The sequence below is a fragment of the Haliotis rubra genome, unplaced genomic scaffold (genome assembly GCF_003918875.1).
Source record: "Haliotis rubra isolate DU_JTF1 unplaced genomic scaffold, ASM391887v1 Scf7, whole genome shotgun sequence".
In the NCBI taxonomy this organism is placed as follows: domain Eukaryota; kingdom Metazoa; phylum Mollusca; class Gastropoda; order Lepetellida; family Haliotidae; genus Haliotis; species Haliotis rubra.
The window spans coordinates 588,583-612,525 of record NW_025767412.1 but is presented as its reverse complement, the minus strand read 5'-3'; the positions used below and the strand labels follow the sequence as shown (position 1 = coordinate 612,525).

The window sequence follows — 23,943 nt, the reverse complement described above, 5'->3', positions numbered from 1 at the left end:
TGCTTTACTTACCTATGTCAATGGTAAGTGGCGTTTTGAACAGTATATTACCTGGTAAAAGTCCTCGGAACCAAAGAAGTATGTGCTGTCATGTTACGAAAAGGGCGCCCTTCAAAACAGACGATATCCCCCACAGAACAGGAATTGCCCACAATTAAACTAGAAAACATCATACAACAGAAATGCCACCATGACATATTCACTTTTATTTTTTTTAAATGTATCGGCTACCATGCAGTGTTTCACGTGTTTCTCTGCGCTTATGTTTACAGCACTGTCCGATATCTAGGAGTATTCAAACCCTTAACACACAATAAATACATGACAACAAACAGGTTAGTGTTCATAGTATTTTTGTTTATATAGGTAACAAAGTATACAAAATAGTTTTAATAAAAAGTTAGAAATGAGCACAAAACATGTCATTGTGAAGTTACCATGACAACTGTTCACTGAGATTGTTTGACAAATGCACATGCTGAAAGAATATATGTCATCAAAACGACACCAATCAACATTTTGAATTTTCAGTATTCGAGGTAAATGTGCAGAGAGAAAAATAAACTATACTGACTGATAGTTGGAACATGCCCTACCTGGTCGTGTGTTAAGCCACAACTTTGTCTAACATCACATATTCATGCACACATTTTCAAGGGCATACTCTGTGAATACTGCCTGTCATTCTGACAACAGGGACCGGTGGGCTAGCCTAGTGGTAAAAGCGTTCACCAATCATGCCAAAGACCAGAGTTCGATTCCCCACATGGGTGCAATGTGTGAAGCCCAATTCTGGGGTCCCCCACCATGATATTGCTCGAATATTGTTAAAAGCGGCATAAAACTAAGCACACTCATTCACTCACTCACTCACTCTGACAACTCAGGCCAGTGTGGCCTACTGGTTACAGCGTTCACTTGTCGCTGAACACCAAGGTTCGATTCTACACAAACAAAGTGGGAAGCCCATTTTGGGTGTAACCCAAAAAGCACATGGTACACTCACTCCTCATAAGTTATTCAATCATCCTTCAGTAGTCATATATTTTCCATAAAAGGACAATACAATCAACAAGACAATGCAATACACAAAAATAAATACAATTGCATCAGAATGTGCAAAATATTAATTAGGTGTTAGGAACATACAATCCATGTCCTTCACCTTTCATGTTGACGTCTTTATTTCAATACATAATACAACCAAAAGAAACCACAGACATATACTTTCCGTTGTTCTCAACAACAAATATCAGATGAAGCTAATATACTGACAATCCCTCATAAATGGCATTAAATTTCACATTTCATAATCATGAGATAAACCCACAAACCCACTGGGGGCTAGGTGTACAATAATATATATATACACCCTACACATACTCAGGAGCTTCAACAAACAAGGCCTTGAATACACAGTGCCATTTAGAAAGTGGTCAAATGTAACATTCTCAGTAAAGTACAGATTCTAATATTTTTGTTGGGTTGAGTCCCATCCAGGATTCGAACCCACACCCTCAAAGTCAGGCACCTAATCACCAGCACACAAAGTGAGACACCTAACCACCACGACTACCATGGCTGCATGGGTCAGGCGTCTCACTTCGTGTGCTGGCGATAAGATGCCTGACTCTGAGGGTGTGGGTTTGAATCCCGGATGGGAATCAACCCGACTAAAATCTGTGCTTTACTTAGAAAGTGTAATCACAAATATAACAGATGTTAAACAAGGTCTTGTTTCACTTTGAGGATTACAATATTGCAATGTTTAACAAGTATGTCAACTCTTAATATGGTATCAGCAGGTGGAGGCCGCACCTTTCTTTTTGATCATCAGCAGAGGTGGGTCTGGTATTTTATATAAGAATGCTGCACACTTCCTAATTCAACAAGTGAATTTAGACAGCAGTACTGACAAGACATGGAAGATGTTTTGGCCCCATGTGATACTGATAGACTACACAGCAGAGGCAATGAGGAATATCACTGTTTTACTCCCACACTTCTCAGTGTCACTCAGTGCCACTCTTTCAGTTACTATATGGCTGCTACAGTACTAGCAGACATTCAATGGCTCTCCTCTGTATTACATCTCAGTGTCACTTTCAGTTCTCAAGCACTCTCACTCATATGTTTAAATGCATTTTCGTCACCGTCTGACAAATACACATGCATGCACGAACGCACGCACGCACGCAGACGCACGCACACACACACACACACATCTATATCTCTCACTCCCTTCTGAATGTTCTACACACCTTAATGTCTCCCTCTCACTCTATAAGAGTCCCATCACACTGACTAATGCTAATTTCAATGGCAGTATAAGGAGAGTTCGCCTCCACCTAGTCCATGTTCAGTCCTCCAGTTGGAACCACACTTCATTATGGCGTCCGAAGAGTTTAAATGGGCTGTCGTAACCAGCTGTGAAGTAATATTCCTTCACAAACTTGTTCTTCAGGTCGGTTTTCTCAACATCTTCAGCCAGTTCTCTCCCTTTGCTAATCCAGTCACTCTCCTTTGCAAAACCGCTGAAAGATCTGAAAATAATAACATCTATTGAAGCCTCTGAGTATACATTCAATAAAACAAATGCCAGTGTATACATTCATTAAACCAGATCCCAGAGCACATATTCAGTTACACAATCACTGCATTCTCTTTACATTCCACACAGATCACTAACACTGGACAGGGTTAAAACAAAAATTGTTTCTCAGGCATCACTTTAAATCATGTATGCCAATCAAATTTATTGTCCATTTCAAAACATTTTTCAAGTAACAGTCACATAAAACAGCCAATATTAACAATGACAATTGACACTGAACTTAAATGCCAACTTCATGTCGTCCGATGAGTATAATTTGTTGGTATTCTTAGTGGGGAGAAATATACTGTATTCATCTCTTTCTTTTTCAATAGTTTTAACTTTTTAAAAATGACCCTAAGAAATTTATGTTGTCATTAACCATATTACCCGGAATTTGGCTGCTTTATTGTTGACCAGTAGATATGTAGAGTTGGGGAATATGTTGAAACTACGGATGGGACACAACTGTAAGGCATACATTGTACTTACTTGACTGCCAGGTTAATCTCCGGCCAGTCGCTGATGAAGACCTCTGGGTTTGTGGGTTTTGGGGGGTCAGCCTGGTGCTCCGGGGGGATGTAGAAGGAGACGGTGAAGGTGTTCTCACAGTTGGGACCCGCCCCCGGCACAACCTGGGTGGCCACTGGCGCTGTCATTTCCACCTTCTGTTCTGTAAATAATATTACAAAATTACAGTAAATCTAACATTATGTGACTGGAACTAACAGTCTTGTTGGGACTGACAGGATGAAATATTGATTATTCAATAAATCACCATATTTGCATTAACTCCCTATTTCCCTTTCCATGAAAATTCAAACAATAGTACATGCATGCAGAGTCTTGACGTGTAAAATAATGTAAAAAGTCTTTTTTTTAAATGTCAATTATCCAAAAGTTAAATTACCAGCCTGCTATAATGTGTTTTGTAACCATAATTACATGCAATGTAATGTCTGATTTGAAAGGGCATAGTACAGCATATATGCAGTGTAGAATATGAGGGTCCAACAACCAGGTCACAGGAAGGGTTATCTCCCTTACAGGCTAGCATTATAGAGTTGTGAGTTGCATGTCATTTCTGCAGTTTAAACAAAGGTTTAGGAGAGAACAAGCATTGTTTATATTCTTGTGCATAAATAGTCAGAATAGAGGAATAGTTATTCAGGTCTTGTGACTGACCAAAAAATATGTTTCAAGAACACATACAAGTAGTAGTGAGATACAAACAAAAACATATTGTTATATTTTGAGGAATGAATAAAGAAAACATCTTCCTCTTCAAACAAAATAAAATACATGTTACATCATGTGTTGATACTCAAATGTTATGAAAACCTAGGTATCATATCATACCCCATATCAACCCAAGGCCTCATATCAGTCCCAGGTATCCTATGTTACAACATCAAGTTATATTTATTTACAAGTACATTTCACATTTTTTACAGAACATTGTCAGAGGCATGTCAGACAAGCTGAAGGAGAACTAAGGGATGCACCTTCAATATTCATGGGCAGATCCAGGATTTTGGAGAAGGCAGAATGCACATAAATTATCAAGTCGAAAGGTTAGGGGGAAATGCTCCTCAGGGAGCCCCTGATGTTTTACCACCTATGGTGGTATCGACTACCCATTTAATATGCATTGACAAGCTATATCAGCTGGTTGGGGGTGTAATACGGGTATTGATCTTACATCCCTATGATCTGATAACTGTAAACTTTTTACTACAGTGAACAAAAGGATTTCAGCCACTGTTTAACTAACAAATTCCTATCTGCTAAATATGTTTTGGTCTTTTTTCATTCTCTTTGACAAGGGAATATTAAATGTATCATGTCCCTACTATCAAGATACATATGCATAATATCGTGATCCATTAATTCATTCCAGCCTGATACTCTGAACTACATTTATCACATGTTCACTTACTTGGTTCATTCTCTCCACTGATGTATTTGAAGAGCCTCCAGAAACCTGCGCTCACGCCATCTTTGTACGACATAGCCATTACCTTGGTGCTCACCCACTTGCACGCCTCGTAGCGACGCTCCTCGAAACCCTAAACACCACACACAACAGTAGATATTTATCCACATATTCTTAACATACGGAGATAAAGTACTTCAAAATTCACCATGAACTACTTCATCCAGGTGCATTACAGTCCAAATGCATTTTTCCACTTCTTTAGTGTACTGACTGACTGAGTTTGGTTTTACGACGCTTTTAGCAATATTCCAGCAATATCACGGCGGGGGACACCAGAAATGGGCTTCACTCATTGTACCCATGTGGGGATTCGAACCCGGGTCTTCGGCGTGACGAGCCAACGCTTTAGTTAACCACTAGACTACCCCACCGCCCCTTTAGTGTACTGAGAACCATAAAAGCATAGTAACGTACTTCATAATTCATTTGGAAGTACTCATTTCAGAAGTTTTACAATTAGATGCATTTTCCCTTTTCCATTACTCGCTTAATTTACTGACCACAAAAGTAAAAATTGATAAAAAAATATAAAATGTCATGCTTGCTTGCTGCCAACTGTTTTATTCTTATGAAAACAATTCACTGATTTTGTTGATTCGTCATTTTAACCTAATTGCATAAATCTATGCTCATGATGTTAATAACTGAAGTATCTTGTCCAGACACAATTATTTACAGACAGCTATCACAGAGCAGAAATATGCTGAGTGGGGCATAACAAAACAAATAAACAAATATATATAGTATAGATCCCTAGTAACCCATACTGGACACTCTAGTTTCTTGTTCACAAAATCAATCACTGCATCGTCCAGTCCAGACTTGGTTATTTACGGATCTGAAGACACCACTATATAATTGGACTATTGCTGACTGTGATGTTCAGTGACATAAAAGGAGACCCTAGGCTGCTTTTATGTAAAAAGGAAGACATTTAAGTAACAGCTTCACATAACTGACATGACATGTATCTAGATTGGACCAGCAAGAGTCTGCTGTCACCAAACTGGTAAGGTGATACATGGTAAGGGAAAGTAAGTCATGGAAATGAAACGGCATGATGACTCATCACGATAAACACCTAGTCACCAGATGTAACTGACATCACATGCGACTGTCTGAATCATCACAGAAAACTCACAGTAAGCATATTTTTATCTCTGTTGTTCTAAATTGTCCGATGTATTCCCAATAAGGGTCTTGTGAAAAGTGAAATTATAGTTATTTTAATACATTGACAGATAAATGTGTCTTCTAAATATCATGAAACCTGCATGCCTAGTTCCTTGTGTACTTGTGTAATGTGTAGTGCATATATCACACATCACATAGGTCTCACCTCATGTTTGGCATCCTCGTTAACCTTGTACTTTGGGGTTTCTAGTCCTTTGGATGTAAAGGCGGACTTTACTGCTGTGAATATGCCACTCATGTTGCTGAAATTAATAGACAAATCCATAACATCCATAAATATATAATGTATAATGAATGTAAAACAGCTACTACTAGAGGGCTGATCACCCCCGTGGTCTGGTGGATGGTGCATCTACCTGGAGTAAGAGTGAGTCAGTGAGTTTAGTTTAGCGATATTCCAGCAATATCACAGGTTACACCAGAAATGGGTCTCATACATTGTACCTGGGTCTTTGGCGTGACAAGTAAACGCTTTAACCACTAGGCTACCCCACTGCCCCTCCTGGAGTAAGAAGCCAGGGGTTTGATCCTCAGCCATGTCATACCAAAACATGTTAAAAGATGGCACTTGTTGTTTCCCTGCCTGCTGGATTGTGGGAGACAGACCAGAACCTGTGTGGCTACTTGCACTAGCCCTGACTAATGTCGGTTTTATAGCGAGGTAATCCTGTTAATCTGCCTTGCACAGAAAACAGTTGAGACAGAGAATAAAAAAATACTTTGCCAGATCAGAAAAATGTCACAGAAGACGTAATAATTACAGGAGATCAATCTAATTGTTACAGGAGATCTATATAATTGTTACAGGAGATCTATCTAATTGCTACAGGAGATCTATCTAATTATTACAGGAGATGTATCAAAAAGTTACAGGAGATCATCTGTACCTGCCAGGATAGATCATACAATAACATAGCTAACTTTGCCATGAATAACACAATTTATCAACAAATAAATTGTATTGTCAACCACAGGAATTTCATCAGAATCCGAAACATATCCTCATTCGGTCCCCTAACGGAACTAATATATCAAAATAAAGTGATAAAATCCATACATATATATGCAATGTGTATCATTTCAGCGTTTTTATGTCAGCTGCTCTTACCTGAAATAAGTGAGATCTGGCACACGGGAATATTACAAATAGTTATCAACTGGCTGTCAGTGCTTCCAGAACTTCGCTCGATGGATAAATTGTCCCAAAGCACCAGCCTGACGCATATATAGCTGGGCTTATACAACTGACCTACCTAGCTGGGTCACGTGATACGAATGTTTTCAAAGTGATGAAATTGATCGTTATACAACTTTACAGTCGACGTGTGCTGTATGCATGCGAGTCCACTACAAGGAAGAAGTTTCCAGTAGTAACGTATAAATCAGTTATCATATGCTTTCTCGGTATATAACATACACATATACCACAGATGTCTACACACGTGACATTGCTGTATCGCTATTCTGATAGTCGATACATAGACATACGTATTCTGGTCACACATAAATGCACATGTTCGCCTGTGCGAATCATCGCTGAAGCATATGCCCAGTGTATCATATTTCACCAATGAATAAGCACCAGTTTATCATATTTCAACAAGGTTAAAACGATAAGTCATATATGTATCAATATATACACTTGACAACAGCTGACCGGCTGGCTCAGTGAATATAATGACTTGAACAAGTGTTGCTCATTCAATTATTAAACCCGATATGGCTAAAGTGACAACGAAATATATATTTATTTTACGGAATATTACTTACAGCTGATTCTTGGTGTGTGATACGGAGCACAACTTGGTGTGTGATACGGAGCACAACAAGAGTCAGTCACGGGTCAATGCCTGTACACTCTTGACTCAAGGCAGTCAAGCGCTGTTGCATAAACTGAAAGTCTTTGTTATGACCTCGGTCCGGTCAGCAGACGATATAAAACAATCTCAACAGATTCGTGCAAACAACAATGCGTGGTATGCATGCAGGATTTGAAGGTCACCCACCTAAATTTGATGAAAGAAGCAAATTGTGTTCGGTGGTCTTCTTGTGCAGCGAGGCACAGACAGTTGGGACACGTGAGGCAAAACGTGCCACAAAGAGGCCCTTTATGGGTTGCGTACAAAATAAATAACTTCTAACAATGTATTTTTGTGGCAAACAATTCATCGTTCAACAGTTTTATAAATGAATAAAAATATATTAGACTGACAGCTCTCTCCAATCTTATTTCAAGATAAGAAACACATAAATTCTTAATCCTTAACTTCTTTTTCATTGTAATTATTGTCAAAAAATGTCAGAGTTAGGTTTGAACCAATTTCAGTATGGTAACATGCATCACTTTTCATGTTAGTTGTACAGATGGCTGGTTTCAGACTATCATTTACAGTTTAATAGTTTATTCACTATCCAATGATGTTTATGTGCATTGCGTAGTGGGCTACTCCAAATGATGTTTGACGAGTAAAACACGAATATTACTTTACTACATTCGCTGCTACACCCCGTCCATGTCAACAATTATCTGTTCGACATATCAGATGTATATTTCATCTCTAGATGCCGTACACTACATAGCGAACAGCTAGGTAGCTAGTCTTGTCACAGTATGGATCCATCCACTTCAAACATGCTGTCGATCGAATGCTATAAGTAGATTTACCTACTCCAGAAAGTCTTTATCAAAAGACTGCCTTTGTTTCCTGGTCATAAATAAGTATTTGAACGATTTAAAAGTTTTTGTTCCTTTAAAAGCACATCTCTACGTATGTCGATAGCACCACCGCACTCATTTAAAAAAAGAGACAAATATTGTCTTATTTTCTCAATAAAGTTTTTTTTTTACCTATGTACTTCGAATCAGTCCCCTACTTTTACTGACCGTGTGTGCTGAAAGTATCAAAGATGAATCCCGAATGCAACTTAATTAACACAAATCTCAAAGTCTAATGTTAAATTAATGAAATAAAATTTAAATATGTTGTTGAAATGCATACTTAATTCGCCATTATTTTGTTTAAATCTTGAAAATGCTTTGAATTGTTATTGTTTGTATACGCGCCCGACAAGGCTGAGACACCCGTATTTTACTGTGATTTTAAACAGGACAATTTCTACTTTCGAGTGTAAAATTATTTAAGTTTTACTTTCGATTGATTTTTTTATATGGTGTCGGCATGTGTGTAACGCCCTGATGTAAATCGATATGTTTCGTAACTTATGAAAGCATCACATGACTTCACGTTTCATAACAGTGTTTATTTGTTCACGTGGTCACACTGGCAGGGTACATTACTGCGTGGGGGATGACAGAGGTGATCAATACTTCATTAATTACAATATCGAGTTAGGAGAATAGTGTATGTTAGTTTTAGTTAAGTAATTGTTGGATCATGTATGATAAATATCCTTTGATAAAGGAGTGATTCAATATTTATCAAAATATTGAAATTCTTCGATGCCTTTTACCCCTCAAGAAAAAGATGGGCTCGTCCCATAAACACGAAAAGCATAGTGTTGATGACAGATTCCAGACGACGGGCACGGTCACAGAAAGAGGAAAGGGCAGAAACAAGTATTCGGAGTAAGTATTTTTAGTTTCATGGAAAGTTTACCGTACTTTATGTCCATACATGTTAACATTCATGTGTGAACAAAATGGCAAATGGGTCGAAAACCGATTTTGCATTGTTTGACGGAAAACCATCGGCAATTGACGGTGGGGCCCATTTAGGGCGGTTTCACTTGACCCGAAATTTTACGACTGATGAGCCGTGCTGAAATAGGTGATACAATCTGGGAGGGAGAGATCAGATGTTCTAATCATGTTGTGGTACTTGATACATGTTAGTTGTTCATTTGTGCACACGGGCTTGTAACGCAAAAATCTGGCATGAAGGTATACTGTCGAAGACTGTGTGGGTATAATCATGGTAATTGTTGAAAAATGTCATCAAGGTAATTAATACAAATGTAAACCCTAAATCTCTCTCACTCACTTCTAGTGATGTTATCAGTGGACTCCGATGATCCTTACCAACCTAAATGTTTGTCATAAGAGGCAGAGGTGTTCAGACTTGGAAGTTTGAAGTATCCCGTGCTTCCAGTTTACATGTTGACAGTTGAGGCTTCGAGTGTGCTGGGAGATCGCATGGTAACCACTGTAAAAACAAATAACATGGTGTACCTGCAAGTGTAAGGGTTACATCCATTTCTGGTGTACCCTGCTGTGATATTGCTGGAATATTGCTGATAGCTGTGTAAAACCCACTTTCTTAATCTCAGTGTTGGTTATTTTGCCTCTTTTCTGATTAAATGGTACATTTATAAGTCTGTGCATTTACAACTTAAACTAAACGTTTCAGATTTCCAAGGCAATGGAAGTACTCGCTGTTCTGAGTGTGTGTCTACTGGTCTCCCTGTGTCACAGTGCATCACCGTATCTCAAATTTGTCCCCAAGTTCAGCAAGGACAGGTAAGTTGAAAATTCAGTTTGATATTAACTGTAAGCATTAAACGGGGGAGGTGGGGTAGCCCAGTGGTTAAAGCGTTGGCTCGTCACGCCGAAGATCCCGGGTTCGAATCCCCACAGGGGTACAATGTGTGAAGCCCCTTTCTGGTGTCCCCCGCCGTGATGTTGCTGGAATGTTGCTAAAAGCGGTGTAAAACCAAACTCAGTCAATCAGTGTAAGCATTAAACTGCACTTTGTGGTAAATTCAAGTGAAACATGTTATGACTGGGAAAGGTCACTCGGGTACCGACTGGGAGCTGGGTACCTGCAGCACGTCCATCAGCCTTGGTAAGTCACATGATATTTAGTTTAGAGACTGATTCACTGTAATTATATGGTTGCACTACAAGTCACTGATGCTTGCATTTCTTTCCAAGTGTGCATGTATTCCTTCTCACTTCTATATGTTAGGAGGGTGTGGGGTTGCCTATTGTTTTATCGGCTTGTCACACCAAAGGCCGGGTTCGATTCTCCACATGGATACAATGTGTGAAACCCATTACTGGTGTTCATTGGTGTCATATTGCAAAAAGTGGTGAAAAACAATGCTTACTTTATATGCTGACTTCAGTCAACTGGAAAATAGCCATGACAAGATCATTTTGTACATTATTTAAAGACATTTTGCCAGGGTTCTGGTAGATTCCTAATCAGACATATTGTACCCAACTGCATGTTGAGACTACAGCAGGTACCCAGGTATTGCTGGGTATCGGGGGATTCAGGTACCCAACTGTTGAGACTACAGCAGGTACCCAGGTATTGTTGGGTATCGGGGGATTCAGGTACCCAACGGCATGTTGAGACTACAGCAGGTACCCAGTTATTGTTGAGTATTGGGGGATTCAGGTACCCAACTGGTGAGACTACAGCAGGTACCCAGGTATTGTTGGGTATCGGGGGATTCAGGTACCCAACTGGTGAGACTACAGCAGGTACCCAGGTATTGTTGGGTATTGGGGATTCAGGTACCCAACTGTTGAGACTACAGCAGGTACCCAGGTATTGCTGGGTATCCCAGGATTCAGGTACCCAACTGTTGAGACTACAGCAGGTACCCAGGTATTGCTGGGTATCAGGGGATTCAGGTACCCAACTGGTGAGACTACAGCTGGTACCCAGGTAGTGTTGGGTATCGGGGGATTCAGGTACCCAACTGTTGAGACTACAGCAGGTACCCAGGTATTGTTGGGTATCGGGGGATTCAGGTACCCAACTGTTGAGACTACAGCAGGTACCCAGGTATTGTTGGGTATCGGGGGATTCAGGTACCCAACTGTTGAGACTACAGCAGGTACCCAGGTATTGTTGGGTATCAGGGGATTCAGGTACCCAACTGGTGAGACTACAGCTGGTACCCAGGTAGTGTTGGGTATCGGGGTTTCAGGTACCTGACTAGTAAATTTTGACTTTTCACGTACCTAGGTCTCATCATCATCAGTGAATCTGTATTCCATTAGTTTTCCAATATGTTTGAATTTATCTACAGACTGCATCTAAATATGGAAGTCAAAATTCAAATCCTTCTTATCCAAGTCTTTCACAAGCATTTAAAAATTGAAGGAACATACCTTTTAACAGATGATTCCAGTTTTGTTTGCATTGATGTAAGGGCAAGTTCTTCATATATATGGGCAAGAGGCATCCATCAGACTAATATTTTTCGCACCATGTTCATTTCGATATTTTTGTCTTTTTCAGAGATCAGTCAAAATGGCCACCTAAGTTTTGCCATGGCCTTGGCTGCCCTAGATTTACAGTTCTTAAAAGTGTTAAAGGGGTGAGTACCATCCTCTTGATTCTTCTTGTTTCACTGCAGAGGCTTAAGTCTGGGCTAGTACAAGCAGCCGCACATACACATACACATGCATGCACGTCGTCATATGAGCAAAATATTCTCAAGAACGACGTAAAACCCAATTTCACCTCACCTAACCTCATTGCAGAGGTTGGGTAGCCCAGTGGATAAAGCACTTGCTTATCATGCCCAAGGACTGGGTTCGATTCCTTGTGTGGGTACAATATTGTGGAACCAATTTCTTGTGTCCCCTGCTGGAATATTGCTTAAATTTCCACATAACCTTGCTCACTAAACTGATGTCTACTTATTGTTTTGGAAACCCAGATAGTTTAGAGAAATGTTAGTTCAACTCAATCATAGCTGCTTCAGTTTTTAAATATTTCTCATCTTGCACAGGAATATGAGGCTCGAGAATATTCTGCATCTCAGTGGGTGAGCACCAACTCTGTTGGCGTGGACTATGCAGAAGCATCCCGAACCAACTTCATGAGACTATTCAAGTACATCTCTGGCAAGAATAGTGCGCGTGAGTGACAACTTCAATAAATACACATCACACAGCAGACATGGGTGATTTCATGATATTGAGGATACAGGTGATTGGTACGGTGATATCACAGAATCTGGGTGCGCAGTGATATCGTATCTTGTTTAGCAGTTTGAAATTCACCTTTAGATAAGTCCTAAAAACTACTCTCAAATACATGAAGTATGATGCACACTTAGCTGTTACAATTCAGATCTTAATCCAGAAAGCAGTGGTGGCTCAGTCATCTAGGTGCTGCAGTTGCCATGCAGAGTTGTGTCCCTTGGGTGCTCCAGAAAGTTACTCATTTGTCTTTGAATCCCTATTTACTCCAATTTTGTTTCTAATTTTGAAGACTTGAATTCTGTTCTCACTATTTTTGACACACCAATTTAATCTCAAATCAAGTCTTATTTCAAATATAACTTCAGATATATAGAAAATTTCAAGCCCTTGGCCTTTTCATGCGCAAATAAGTGTACAAAGTATTGCAGTTTATACAGTGTACTTGGTTGTGCAATACATTCCATGAACTATTTATCACAATATATACCTGAGTATCGTGATACGTACCCTGAATTAGGTATTGTGATATACATGTGCCATACAGGACATTGCGTATTGCGACATCAGTAATATATTTTTACTCTAAATGGACATTATGGAACAAAAAAAACATCACATGTATATCTGTTTGAATATATTTTCTTGACTAATCTTCTCCAGGTGAGAAGATCGATATGACTGCGCCTGTCATCATAAAGATCATCCCCGGACCGGGACCAGCCTGTGAGTCCAACTTCACCATGTCATTCTTCGTGGCACGGGACAACCCACCCAGACCCACCGATCCTAAAGTCTCTCTACAGCGGTTTCCATCCTTTAGAGCTTACGTGAGGTAAGTTGCAATACCGTCAGGTGTGCTGACTTGGTTCATTGGAACCCAATTGGGTATATCGACTCGACTATTAACAGACCACCATCATACAGATCAGATATTGCAAAGTGCAGCATTTAACTTACCGGTATCTCATCAAAGAGATTTTGTAGCAGTTGTACAATGATGACTTTTGGATCAAGGTCGCATCTTCTTGGCTGTTTGTTTTTCATGTTATTTGTTACATATCCGAGTTGATTCTGTGACTGCTGTGATTGTTCTGTACTGTTCTATTCTGATTATGTAAACCACAGTTGGATTCTGGGTAAGAATACTGGTCACAAGCAGTCTAGGCCTGTCAAGAGAATCATCTGAATGATTAGGTGGAAAGACTCGGTGATCGGGTTACTGGTATTGCATGTAATTGAATCCCAGTGCTTGGGTGCATGCTCACTGCAATCACAGGATTGTTTGGTCTAATTATTTCTGGACCAGTATAATGCAGCTGGCATATTGCCGAGTGTACTGTGACATAAAAGCCAAGTATGTGGATGGCAACTTCGTTATGTTTCTTTATTGTATAACACAACGTTTCTGGGCTACTTCTTGCCCCTTCTTCAGGTGATAGAAAAGGGGCAAAAGTAGCCCAGATACGTCATGTTATACAATAAAGATGTTGCCATCCATGTACTCGTCTTATATATTCACCAAGTTCTAAATGCCTCTCAAGAATCTGTACTGTGATACATCAAACATTCAGTCTAAGGCATTGTGCTTAACCACACAAAATATAGATCAAAATAGCCCCCCAGAGCTTCATGCTTGTCAAGGAGCAGAACAAAACTTGGTGGTCATCCAATCAGCAATTGGTTTGCCTGGCTACGATGTGTTTGTAAGGGCAGTAGGATTAGCTGTGTGGTTAAAGCATTCATGTGTCATGCCAAAACCACAGGTTCGATTCCCCCATGGTTACAATGTGCGAAGTCCATTTCTGATTTCCCTGCCATGCTATAGCTGTAATATTGCTAAAAGTGGCGTAAAACCAAACTCACTCACTCACTCACTCATTTCATTGTGTAAAGGCCTGTCATATGTTAGAATATTCTTACTCCCGATCCATTCAGTTGCCTTGTACGAAGAGGTGCAAGAGGATGTGAAGTATGAGGGTTTTACTCTAATTGTGGTCAGGCTCGCTGACTTGGTCGACACATGTCATCGGTTCCCAATTGCCCAGATCGATGCTCATGTTGTTGATCACTGGATTGTCTGGTCCAGACTCGATTATTTACAGACTGCTGCCATATAGCTGGAATATTGCTGAGTGTGGCATAAAACTAAAATCACTCACTCGCTAATTGTGACTTCTGATTGGACACTGGGGTAGCCCAGTGGTTAAAGCGTTTGCTTGTCAGGGTTTGATTACACACTTGGGTTCAAATGTGTGAAGCCTATTTCTAGTTTCCCTTGCTGTGATGTTACTGGAATATTGTTAAAAGCAGCATTCTTCAGAGTACCTGTATGCACTTCTTAAAGACGCGAGGTGACACTTGGAACATCATTTTCTTCAGGTCTTTTGGGGGCTACTACATGGAGAGCATCACCCCGTGGTTGAAAGAGGCAGAGAAACTCAGTGGCTACCTCAATGGGACCTCCTACAACACCGACTACTACTACACCGCTGGCTACGATAGTCCCTTCACCTTCTTCAAGAGACACAATGAAGTCTGGTTCATTGCTGAATAACTTAATCCAAGATATCAAAAATAAAATTCCCAGGGCATTCACAGCTGTTATTTCACAGATTTAAATAGGTCTTTTTTAGTACAAGCTCTTTGATGATGAATCTCTCAAATATTCCATGTTTAATGAAAAGAGATCTCATCAGACTTGTGTCAAGATGAGAAATAGATAAAAGGATTGGTATGATTTAATGTCAGAGGTGGTGTTGATGTATGTCAGTTCACCAGCTGCAATTTGTATTGTGAATACATGTACTTGTAGAATAATTCCGGAAATGAGATCAGTGCAGAAGTCTGTCTGACAGTAGAGACATATATTTGTTGACACTTTATCTTTAAAGACTCCAGTACAAGATAAATACTACTGAAAAAGTTGATTACCTGCCAATTTTTTCATATTGTTTATACTTACTTTGTCATTCCATATTAATACATAGTGAATTGAATCTGGTAGTCATAATTGTCTTTTTCAGTAGTAAAAATCTGTATGGAAGAACAGCAATATTTCTCATCTGTGATGTTTTTCATGTTGTGCGGTTCAGCTACTTTTACTACTTGGCTAGGTACTAATGCCACAAATACTCTTTGACCTTTTTGTCTACATTTTGGCCGATGAAAAACATATTTTTGTACAAATAAATTTTTGTAACATAACTTTGGTTTAGTATTTATTCATGGTACTACAAATGCTCACCACAGAGGTACAATGAGGTTACCTTGTGTTTGAGGTGTTGGCTAACAGTAACAGCGCGGAAGACCTGGTATGGTTTCTAAAGCCTCTGGCACTGATGATTGAACTGTTTGTCCATTCTGCAAGAGTTAATATACGAGAACTGGACTTGACTTGTTGCTAGTCAGTAATGGTGACACCTGAACTTGTCGCAACCCAAGAAGGAATTTGACAAATTCCAAAGAAACCATACTTTATCAGATGTTATTGATAACATTATATTAGTGATTACACTTGTCAGAGGCACAGGGGCTTGTAACGCTGACGGGGTCTTAGTACTATATAAAAGGATTAGACCCAGTCAGTGACAGTATATACCTTGATGGCAGTTTTTAGCATACAAGCCCCTGTGGTCAGAGGGTACACAAAGTATATGATCTGGACTACTGGTCGTCACACGAGTGGGTTAGATCACTAGCTTTGTGCTGGCAATTAGGTGCCTGACTCGGAGCTTGAATCTCTAATCAGTCTCCACCCAAAAAGTATTGGAATTTGTACTGAGATGTGTAACCCTAAATATAACAGTTTAAATTTGACCCACTTTCTAAATGGGATTGTGTAGTCTATTTAACAAAATATATTTACTTATATTGTGTAGTATTATGAATATGTACCGTGATTAGGCCTCAGCACCTTGATAATTGCTCTTATTTTGTCACATGACACTTCAACATCTCAGTACCACCTCGAATCAGCTGATCATATACTGGCGATTGGCAACATGAGCATCGATCTACAGATATTGGGATACGATGAACTGCATGGTAGAAGTTACTAAATCTGACCAGCCAATCACATTAGTTGACAAGCATGATAGGGTGAATATTGGATCTAATATTTATAGGTTGTTTTGACATGACCAGGCACTGAACAGCCAACCCTCTGCTTACCAGGCAGTTGCCTTATCCACTAGACCAACAAGAAGACTTTTGAGCCAACTGAGAGCTCGGCGAATATGACTTCACCGTGAGAGATATAGTAAACGATTGTAATTGAGAAAATTGTTTATTGAGATATATATATCCTTTTCGAGCTCGTCGTCTACAGGGTTTTAACAATACTGCACATTAAGGTGTATATCATAATCATCTTCCAACTATTAAATCGCCTTAGTTGTAAATAAAAAGTACATTATCACTAGATTCCTAAAATATTTAATGCTGATCATCAAGCACCAAGAACATATCTAAACATTCAAAGAACTCTGAATTCTATCTAAAGAATTTAATAAATGCTTTATTTGGGAGTTCAAAATTTTATTACATGATAAGATACATAACGAACAATTGGCCAACATTGCATGGTAACAAGTCAACACAAAGTCATGTATATGGTAAACCAGGAGTGATGACAAAGTTTTCTCTGCAGGTAAACATGATAAACGCCTCTAAAAATATGGCAGCCAAAGCCAGGGTCATTTCTTGCCAGATTTCTTGATTCCTCCTCCAGCTGAAAAATGGAAGTGTGAGTGAGTGAATTTTACGCCGCTTTTAGCAATATTCCAGCAATAAGGGACACCAGATAAGGGCTTCAGGAAAATGGAAGAACAGAAATAAATCTGATACCAAGATGATAAATATTATCGAGTTATTAAATGTACTACTCAAGAAAAGTTAAGAACACCTATGTTTTTCAGCTTACATACATGAAAGACTGACTATAGTCATATAGAAAAAAAGTTCTGGCAAAATGCTTAAGTGAATACGAGTCTAACGTTATATTGAACTCTTGGTGTATTGCAACTGTTTGTTGTAAAATAATACATCAATGTGAATTTCAAAATATCTTCATCTTTCAATCATTATACACAATACAAAAAAGAGAACCTAGTAGTACATCTGTATCAGTAGGAATGTTTAAATGACTTTAGTACTGTTCAATAGTTCCAACTACTTATCTAAAAAACAAGTTAGTTGAATTTCAAACCTACATGTTTAGTTCATTAAATTATGACAACTCCAGATTAGAGTTACTTCGGTTTGTTTTAAAGTAGTGACGGGGAGGGAAACGGCCAACTCTTAGCTAACTGCATTCTCTTCCAACAGAGGTTACTTGTCATTTCTTCCCACGAACCTCTGTTCTAATACGGTCATATTTCCCGGTTCTCGAAAAAATCCCCTAGCGGCAAGAAAATCGCAACACGAATTATCTCCCTTCTTTCTGTCCAATCAGAACACGTGTTACATCAACTTGACTAATACAAGCAAATGCTGGGTCACAAATATCCTTCCTCTGCCAGGAACTTGTGTTCATGTGACGCACAAGACATTTAATGGCTAGCTTAGCCGTTGTCAACGAGGGCGAAGGAGACGCCATTGATCCGCCATTTACATGACTGAGTCTGTCTATAAGAAACGTTTGCGCATCGCGCAGGGAAAGGGCTTCTAGTTTTCCCGATGAAACAACGTCACTGATTGCACAACTAAATCTGATTGCAACCAATCACGAATCCTGAACACTCGCACCATGAAAAGGCCGTATTAGAACAGAGGTTTGTAGGAGTGAGTGAGTGAGTGAGTTTTAGTTTTACGCCGCACTCAGCAATATTCCAGCTATATGGCGGCGGTCTGTAAATAATCGAGTCTGGACCAGACAATCCAGTGATCAACAGCATGAGCATCGATCTGCGCAATTGGGAACCGATGACATGTGTCAACCAAGTCAGCGAAACTGACCACCCGATCCCGTTAGTCGCCTCTTACGACAAGATAGTCGCCTTTTTATGGCAAGCACATGGGTTGCTGAAGACCTATTCTACCCCGGATCTACACGGGTCGAGGTTCGTAGGAAGAAATGACAAGTAACCTCTGTGGGAAGAGAATCAGCTAACTGTTGGCAGTTCTTTCTTTCTGTTACAGTGAAGTATAGAATTATCATGTAGCTTCCAAGAGGAACACTTTTTATGGATGGACTACTTCTTCATGGCAGCGGATGTGACGTTTCGGTGTAGATCCTAACACCGTTATCAAGCAAATGATACACAACATATGCACAATGGGTGAGTCGTTTCATGTTGATTGCCTCAAACTGACAATCAGCCGAGATCAAGGTTATTACATCCCTCCCAGTCCCTCGTGTCTTTGCGAGGATTAAAGATTAAAAAAATATTGTTTTTGATATGACCCCCGACTCAAAATGCTTCACAGTATAATACATTATGACAAGGCTTGACACTTTGGTATACCCCACCCGCTTGATTTGCCGATTGCTACGCTACCATCGCATGCAATCGATTAAAACGTAATGTAAACATAATCATGGATGATTGGCCTTTTGATCACCACTCATGGCACCTACCAATTCTTTATTGTTATTTCAGCAAGTCGATTGAAACCTGATTTTGACTCTCAACTAAACGATCTTGACACAAATGGCTACGATATATCCGAAAAAAAACGGTGTGTGTGTGTCTGTGTCGAAGCAAGCGCTCTGATTGGTTGATGTTTGTTAAGGAGACATTTACAAATGATGCTTTCTTTTGAGAAGCCATTGCTAGAAAAATATCTTACATTTATTTCAAGTCAAGCAGTCGATGAAAGTAAAAATTCCTAAGAATTTTGAAAGAATGTCGGATTTAGCAGCGTTGACCAACCAGAAGGCTTGCTTCGACCACACCCCTGGTTCAGGGACTGTGAGACAGACTATAGTTGTGAACTTTCCAAAATTACAATAAGTATTTACTGGTAGTTATGACCTTCTGATCTTCATACTTGTATGACGTAAAGAGGAAATTGTATTTTAGTCTCAAGTTTGTAACAGAAGATACAAAAGTTTTGGCACAGTTGGGTATCTGAATACTCTACTCACTTAAAGGACCTTTCTGGCCAGCCTTCTCCTTCATTGCCTTCAATGCAGCTTGCTCTTCCTTCTTCTTTTGCTTGAATTCAAGATCCTCCTGTTGACAAAAGCAAACATATGTCCAAATATTGAATCACAGGCATCTCTTACTTGGGATCTGAACCAATGATCATAGGATTCTGGCATGCACAGGGGACATAACTCTACACAGCAGGGCCATGGGGTAGCCTGTGGTTTAAGCATTCGCTTGTGACCCCAAAGGCCCGGGTTAGATTCCCCACATAGGTACAATGTGTGAAGCCCATTTCTGTTGTTCCCCGCTGTGATATTGCTGGAAATTTGCTAAAAGTGGCGTAAACCCCAACTCACTCACTCTACACAGCCAGTTTACTCATACTCCTGGTCCATGTATCTGGGAACCTTGTCATGGTTACTGGTAGTCAGATCTGTAGTCAATTCGCCTGACAAAGTTTGCTTATAGTTTATGTCTACACATAGAAATATTCCAGCTATATTCCACAGTATGAATGTTATGATTTCAGTTTCCTGTAATCATGGTAAATAATCAAATAGTGACAAACCAGTGATCAACATTGTGAGCAATAGTGAGTGAGTGAGTTTAATTTTACGTCGCTATTAGCAATATCACAGCAGGACACCAGAAATGAGCTTCACACATTGAACCCATGTGGGGAATTGAATAGGGGTGAAACGGTATACCGCGGTATTAGTAGAACCGCTGTATTTTGCCTTCGGTTCGGTATACTGTAATGCAATCCAAAACTTCGGTTATTTCCCTTTTCGTACTGTCATTTTATTAATCATTAAAAACCTTTTTTAAAATGTCTAGAAATCAAATCATTATATTTGGTCAAAATCTATGCATATCTTTGCTTGACGGCCACTACTTTCCTGGAAGTAAGTTCGAGACTGCCTCAAGTCGTCTACTTACAAAGTCATCAAGACAGCAACTGCAGATACCAAATCAATGGCTGAGTTGTTTCTTTTTCAGTTATTTCAAATCAGACGAACAGCAAAACATTGTAATAACTTATTGAAGTCAACTTTATCATAAATACACGCCATGAGCCGAGTACTTACGATGTTAGCTGTGATGCAACAAACCGCGTTATAGCATGGGTAAACACTGCCATCCGAAAACATATGTCAGAAAACTCATAATAAAATGATCTACCTCGATTTCATTTTATTTGATAAAATTTAATCCCATTTCCATTCATTAAAATTGTTTACATTAACATTGGAGAAAATGTGTGTGAAATGCATCACCTATTCTATACGCGTACCACTTCCGCTTACTTTGTTCATAAGGGTCCGCTTTTTGCGCCTACCGCATTAGCACCAATTTCACATTATTCTCAGCAATCACGAACAGATTACCGCCACGACATCCATGGACCCACAAGACCCGCGTTATTGACTCATTGAAGTCATATTTCACAATTAATTGCCATTATTGTGTTTTTACAATCAAATAGACTGGTACCGTGGGAAGTCAACGGTGACTTGACAAACTGTCTCATACGTAAAATGTATCCCGACACGTAACCCAAAGTGCTGAACATGTTAATTATTATGTTAAATACTTTTCGGAGAAAACATGCACTATACTAATACCATACGATAATATATATATATATATATATCTCTGTTAAAATAACCGCTTAAGATATAAATCATTCTGATAATGGATAGAAATCCTTTGATGTTATATTTTCAGGTCGTTTTTAACTCAATCACCAGTAGATTGGAACAAAACATGAGTACACAGCTGATTGTTATTTCAGCTTAGTTAAATAACAGGTAGCATAACAGGAAGGACATTGAATTATCGTGTCTTGTGAGTTTTAATTTGATTGCAGGTTTCCTATACACATATTTATTTTCATTTACAAAATTTGTGAGCATTCACAAACATCCCATGTTAAATAAGGACACCCGCGGTGAGGTATCTGCAACTGAACGCACCCCGGTTCCTGCGTTCTGGTCTGTGCAGATGCACTTTCCCGTGGGACAATCTCATCTTGTTTCAAGGGGTGTTTTGGGGATTTTGAGACTACGTAAGACCTAATCTCATTTTTCAAAACAATACTGTATTTGTTTAAATAATTTTAAAATCATTTAGGTTAACTTAACATAATCCTCTGTTTTACCTGCGTGTATTTTAACAAAATAGTCCTCCTTTTCCGCTACGTGTATGGCAAATAGCTACCTCCCCCTAGGTTGATATATCATTTCTAAATCAACCTCAGGCGAGGTTGCTATTTACTACAAATAGACTTGGAGGCATTTTGATACACTGACAACACCATAATGTTGACGACACCATAATTATTATTATGTTTTATACGGTTGTGATGCACAATCTCCTTGATGGCTTCTTTCAGTCCAGGGCCCAGTTTCACAAAGATCTCGTAAGCCTAAGATCTCGTAACTTTTCTCGTAGCATTCGTACCTCCATTACTGTAACATAGGAAGTATGAATGCTACGAGAAAAGTAACGAGATCTTAGGCTTACGAGAGCTTTGTGAAACGGGGCCCTGCACAATAAAAATACATGACCTACTGTTTAAGTTGGTCTTCAATCTTATGCAGGTGTTCCCTTAAATTCTGTTAACCATACAGTCAAAACTACCTTGCTTAGGAAGGTGCCATCAACGGTCAATACACTTGGCTGTAAAATATTAATGATGCTGAAAATAATACAGGAATTAATCCTTACCTCACTGAATTCCTTCTGTTCTTTCTTCTGAGCCTTTAAAGGCTTCTTCTTACCACCTGTAAAGACATTGGAAGGTTCATGAAATTAAATATGACGAAGATTATATAAATAAATTTCGGAAAATTATGAACAGGAAATACTTCCAAATCATACAAGTATTTTTGTAGCATTCTGCTGGCACTCTGTGACTGTTTGGCTCAGTGAATGTAGACAATACAACATAACAGTGAGTGAGGTTAGTTTTACGCCGCACTCATCAATATTCCAGCTTTATGGTGGCTGTCTGTAAAGAATCTAGTCTGGACCAGACAATCCAGTGATCAACAGCATGATCAACATGTGTCAACCAAGTCAGCGGGCTACAACATAACAAGGGTAACAGGTATTGCTAGCAACCATTAGAATAGAATGGTGGTAATACAATCTAAATGAAAATATCATTGATCAAACGTTGGTGTGTGGACACCTGGCTCACATATTATAGGTTAGACTGTTTAGAAATAGAAACCAGTGCATATATTATTGAATTTTATAAGATGTATTCTTTCTTATTGATTTACTAAGTACACCATGTATACTTCATCCAATTCCAATTAACTGTTGAAATTGCACTATTGCAGACTTTGCTACATCTATCTTGAGTCCAGGTGCTGTTTTAGCTTGAACCCCAGAACTCTTTCCCATATTAACTACATAAACCAAAGATATATAAATGATTAAATGCGAAAAAAACAGGGGTTTTTCTTCTCTTTCTGACAGTATAGTATTTCGTGATTCAGGCCTAAGCACAATAAACAAGCAACCTCAACAACCGTACAATATAGTATTTCTGGTTTAGTATTATTTGTTCAATCAATACAAACTAACTTGCAGAATCATTTATGATGAAAGTCGATGATATTTATATATCTAAATCCTTACTTTAAAATAGAACTTTCTATGGCTTCTTTCCCTGTCTAATATCTTTATAACACTAAACTTGCGATCGAAAACAAGGGGCGCGATATTTCACGCAAATACGCAACGGATTTGGTGTTCTACGAAGAGTTCCAAAGACTTTAGAATTTTTTTGGAGATAGTATGGCACGATTGTTAAACGTAGAAGACATACCTGCCCGGCCTGACATGTTTTCAATTTAACTGACAATCAATTTCCAACAATAACACACATGTGGCGCAATCTTCCGACAAGCGTTAACTGCAAAATTGGAATGGCCTGTGAAATATGTATTAACGAAACGAAACAAAACATTTTGTAAGAGTGGTCATGTCTGCATCTTGTTCTGCATACAAAGTTTTAATATTATGTTTATAACGGATTTGAGACATAGGTGCGCAATGTATTCGGTAAAAGTATCTCTGTTCAATAAATAGTTCTACTCACAAAATCCTTTTTCGTTTTCATTATGAAAATTCCTAACTGCTGCAG

At 39.1% G+C, this 23,943-nt stretch overlaps 2 protein-coding genes and 1 long non-coding RNA gene across 3 annotated transcripts; 1 reads left to right on the top strand and 2 right to left on the bottom strand.

Annotated features, from left to right (window-relative positions):
• Nucleotides 1–342: 342 nt before the first annotated feature.
• On the bottom strand, nt 343–7,873 carry LOC124258648 (heme-binding protein 2-like). The gene is made up of 5 exons (XM_046692723.1): nt 7,793–7,873; nt 5,932–6,028; nt 4,533–4,662; nt 3,086–3,266; nt 343–2,543 (listed from the first exon to the last, which is right to left on the bottom strand). Exons 2-5 carry the CDS (start codon nt 6,022–6,024, stop codon nt 2,360–2,362), a joined length of 588 nt encoding a protein of 195 aa, XP_046548679.1. The 5' UTR covers nt 6,025–6,028; nt 7,793–7,873; the 3' UTR covers nt 343–2,359.
• Nucleotides 7,874–9,247: 1,374 nt separating this feature from the next.
• Nucleotides 9,248–15,895, top strand: LOC124258645 (heme-binding protein 2-like). Its single transcript, XM_046692717.1, has 6 exons — nt 9,248–9,372; nt 10,154–10,263; nt 12,002–12,080; nt 12,498–12,624; nt 13,351–13,525; nt 15,073–15,895. Exons 2-6 carry the CDS (start codon nt 10,166–10,168, stop codon nt 15,245–15,247), a joined length of 654 nt encoding a protein of 217 aa, XP_046548673.1. The 5' UTR covers nt 9,248–9,372; nt 10,154–10,165; the 3' UTR covers nt 15,248–15,895.
• A 1,287-nt stretch (nt 15,896–17,182) lies between these two features.
• LOC124258654 lies at nt 17,183–23,753 on the bottom strand. Its single transcript, XR_006893633.1, has 4 exons — nt 23,626–23,753; nt 22,515–22,570; nt 19,781–19,868; nt 17,183–17,422 (listed from the first exon to the last, which is right to left on the bottom strand). It is a non-coding gene; the product is annotated as an uncharacterized LOC124258654 (long non-coding RNA).
• Between the last annotated feature and the right edge of the window lie 190 nt (nt 23,754–23,943).